General features: G+C 45.6%; 1 protein-coding gene across 2 annotated transcripts in view; it reads right to left on the bottom strand.

The window, feature by feature from the left end:
• The window catches only part of slc5a1 (solute carrier family 5 member 1), a 7,507-nt gene extending 4,114 nt beyond the window's left edge, over positions 1 to 3,393 (bottom strand). For both annotated transcript variants that reach the window (XM_030767393.1, XM_030767391.1), the window contains exons 1-4: positions 3,289 to 3,393; positions 2,630 to 2,735; positions 1,103 to 1,183; positions 1 to 182 (exon numbers count right to left, since the gene is read on the bottom strand). The exon at positions 1 to 182 is cut by the window's left edge and continues 30 nt beyond it. In XM_030767393.1, coding sequence (XP_030623253.1) covers positions 1 to 182; positions 1,103 to 1,183; positions 2,630 to 2,735; positions 3,289 to 3,384 — 465 coding nt within the window. In that variant the 5' untranslated portion in view covers positions 3,385 to 3,393. The remainder of the gene's footprint in view (positions 183 to 1,102; positions 1,184 to 2,629; positions 2,736 to 3,288) is intronic.
• Between the last annotated feature and the right edge of the window lie 619 nt (positions 3,394 to 4,012).

The following is a 4,012-nucleotide window of genomic DNA, read 5'->3' as shown; positions in this document are numbered from 1 at the left end:
GATGGTGAGGCCAAAGACGAGACCAGGCCAGGGCAGGTCTCCCGTGATGGGGTCTCTGAAGATGTGGAAGGAGTCTGGCCGCGGGGTGTAGCAGTCGGAGCTGATGTTCTCGCCCACATTGGTGGGAATGGCCGTCATGTAGCGATCCTGGAAGTTCTCATAGCCGCCCACCTCGTTGAAAGCTGAAAACAAGGGGACAGGAACTGTTGTTCAGGGTCTCACCGCGTCGTTCAACTGAACCAGAGAGGATAAACAACTGATAGAGAAACAGAGGGAAAGAGAAGAGAAGAGAAGAGAAGAGAGGAGAGGGGAGGAGAAGAGAAGAGAAGAGAAGAGAAGAAAAGAGAAGAGAGGAGAAGAGAAGAGAAGAGAGGAGAAGAGAAGAGAAGAGAAGAGAAGAGAAGAGAAGAGAAGAGAAGAGAAGAGAAGAGAGGAGAAGAGAAGACAAGACAAGACAAGACAAGACAAGAGAAGAGAAGAAAAACGGGGGGAGTATGGGGGTGAGGAGAAGTGGAGATTTATGAGGTGGAGATAAGAGGAAATCAATGAAAAGACGAGAACAGGTTAAAGGGGAAAAAGAAAGTGCAATAATGTTGTGAATGAGGAAAGGAAAGGAAAGGACAGACAGGTTGTGAATGAGGAAAGGAAAGGACAGACAGGTTGTGAATGAGGAAAGGAAAGGAAAGGACAGACAGGTTGTGAATGAGGAAAGGAAAGGACAGACAGGTTTACTGACGACGTCGACGGGCACGTATCAGACGCGGCTCAAATAATCGTTTAAATGAAACATTTGAATGGCAGGGGCCCGTCCCTGTTCCTGCCACTTCCTGTCTGCGTGACCTTACTCTCTTAATGTACGGGATTAATGACAGTTTTCAAGGACACTCTTTAATGCAGCAGTGTGATGTTAGTTTGGTAATTGCTTCCAGGCAGAATTTCAGGACAGAAAGAACAGAAGGTAAAGGAGCGGTGTCAGAGTGCTGGGACAGAACTCAGACATTCACAGAATTCACTTATCACTCGAACCCAAGGTCTGGAGAGTGTACAGTATCAGGAGGATGTGTATAAGGTGTAGGTAGGAGAGAGTGGAGGAGTTAATTACCAAAGCCCATGAGAATGAAAGAGCCTATGACCATGATGACAGTCTGCAGGGTGTCTGTGTAGATGACTGCGGCTAGTCCACCTGCGGAGACAAAAGCGCTCGATTCGTCACCAAAGCACGTCACAGAGTTTCTGAGAGATGGAGCTTGAGAAAAGATCTTTGTCATCCGTACAACTGTCACCTGGCCTATCCATCTGCTTTTTTTTGGGGGGCTTGTTTTTTGTTTTTGAGTACTGAGTGATTGCTGGATGGTATAGTCTTGCTGTACAGCACTGCAGCGATTTCTCTTTTAGCGTCACACTGTTTCGTTAGCCCCACTTTCCCCCGGTAATTTTGTTTGGCTGCATAACATTCATAACTCATCATTTTCAATCTTGCTATATTCTGTCAGCTAACTATAATGACAGACCTGCTGTTTTGTTATTGACTTAAAGTGTACACACCTTTTTCAAAGTTGTCTTGAAATAAGAATGTCTTTTAAATGAACAGATTCAAATATAAATGGATTGTATGGTTAAGGTGTTGTCCTTAAGCATGCTGATCACTGACACAACAAAATGCCAGCTTATTATTAAGGGCTAAAGGCCAACACAGCAACGCGTTACATCAAATCTGTTTTTCGTGGTGTTTCTTCCTGAAATTGCACTGCGTCATTTCTCTTTTTCACATGTATGCCTGGTGGACAACAGCTTTCCCAGTTTATCTTCACTTCCTTAATCACTGATCCGTCTAGACCTTGCACCACCTTGGGAACAATTCTATACACTCAAGGAAGTTTATCCCCTGTCTGTCTTTTTCCAGTCAGTCGGGAAGCGGAAACTAGTCAAAGGTTAAAACGTAACTGCACATTAGGTGCTAGAACATTCTTAGAATGTTCTCGATGGTCAGCTGGCAGATGTGCTTCTGTAGGAGAGACAGTGGCGATCTCTGGAGGTACCTGAGGTGTGTGGGCCGGGCATAAAGATGTCCCAGACAGATTAGGCGTGCTGGGAATATATAAACGGTGATCAATCCTATTGGTCGGGAGTGTGTTTACGACCTGCGAGGTCCCCCAGGGTGAGAAAGGTTCCTATGTGTAAACACCTTATATATGCACATCTTTACTGCTCCTCTTATGCAGCCGACAAGGGGCGGGAGCTGGAAACAGTCGGCCTGACCTCCATACGTCATGGTTTACTTAGTAACTGCAGGTCAACTTATCTGTATATGTGGGCAATTACCCTTGATGCATCACATATAACGCTATAACAAGCGTCGATACTCATACACACACACACACACCCCCCACCCCCTCCCCACCCCCTCCCCGCTCAACCTGACGGAGAAAATGAAAAACAAAGGGTGGACTTTACACTCCTTCACACTATCGGCTTAAACACAGAGATAAGAGAGACCAGAGTCCACCTGCAGCCTTTTGTCCTAAGACAATACTGTCTTCATCGGAGATCCCCGATGTCTTTGCGCGTGTGTGTACGTGTGATGTGGTGCGGTCTAGAACGAGGGAAGGTTCCGGAGAGACGGACAGACCTGTGACTGTGTAGAGAGCAGTGATGAGGAGGAGCAGAATGACAGCCAAGTAGATGTTCAGTCCCAAAGCTTGGTTAATGAAAATAGCTCCTGAGAACATGTCAGCCTGTGTGTGTGTGTGAGAGAGAGAGACAGAGAGAGCCAATCAGAAAAAGAGACACGAGTTATATTTAGAGCAAAGGAAAGTAGATGGCAAGACTTTGTAAAAAAAAAATAAAAAATAAAAAAATAAAAAAAAAAGGAAAAAAAAAAGAAAAAGAAAAGCTGTTCTGATGTGTTATCTGAGGGTCAATCAAAGGAGATTTGACTCTCGCCACCGGAGTGAGACATTTTGCTAAAAGGACTTACAAAACCAGATCATATTTGCTCTAGGCCGAATACGGATGTCAAAGAACAGGGATGCAGCCGACCATTTGTGTCACTGCACAAATTAGTTTTGACAGGTCAAGACATCAGCCAGAGATCGAAACATGGATAAAATTTACATGGCCCAAAACTTGCTCTATTATCCATTAAACAAGTTGCATTTTTTGCGGTGGCTGTAGTAAGTGGTTGCAATCAGTAACCAGCATGGCAAATCCCAAAGAACCCGGAGGCCTGGTCTTTGGGTTCTTTTAAGGTCAGATTCAATGGACACGCACGATCCGATCAGGACTCACAGAGATCTTGGTGAAGACGTAGAGGAGCAGAGACAGCACAGACAGGTAAATACGGATGCGCTGGCCCCCGAAGCGTTTCTTTAAGTACTCCGGCATCGTCACCACCTGCAGACCACCAGATAACAGGAGTAAACGCCACAATCATAAAGACTCACATGCCCCAAAGACACCTCACTACTCAAAGCCGTCCACACACGGCTCAGGAAGCAGGATATATATATATATACGTATAATGACTGTGTTTACGTGAACACGGTCGGGGGAAAAAGCCAGATAAACGACGTGCGCAAGATCAACATTATCTTGTGGAGTTTATTTGGTCTGTGTGGAGCATTACAAAACCCTGACTGGCAAAGTAAATATTAAAAATGACATACCCCTGCCTTTATGTAGATGGGTACAAAGAGCCATCCCAGAATGATGACCATGACAAGAGCCTGCAGACAATAAAAGAGCTTTAGGAAGACTTATGCAACAGCAGAGTGCTTTAAAAGGTGAAGTGAGACTGTCATGCTTGTCCTCAGATGACCGGGCAAAACAAATACACCATAGCGCATATATGGCACCGCGTAAATTGACAAGCCTCACTCCCAGAGAACAAAAAACATTTCAGCTCAACCCCCCCAAAAAACCCCCTCCAACACTCACGTTCCACTCAAATCCACCAATCGCAATGCCCTCGGCGGCACCGGTCCCTGCTAGTCCCACGAAGTGTCCGCTGCCG

Source organism: Chanos chanos, chromosome 3, assembly GCF_902362185.1.
Source record: "Chanos chanos chromosome 3, fChaCha1.1, whole genome shotgun sequence".
Lineage (NCBI taxonomy): Eukaryota > Metazoa > Chordata > Actinopteri > Gonorynchiformes > Chanidae > Chanos > Chanos chanos.
The sequence above is the reverse complement of the archived record's forward strand: the minus strand, read 5'-3'. Positions and strand labels throughout refer to the sequence as shown.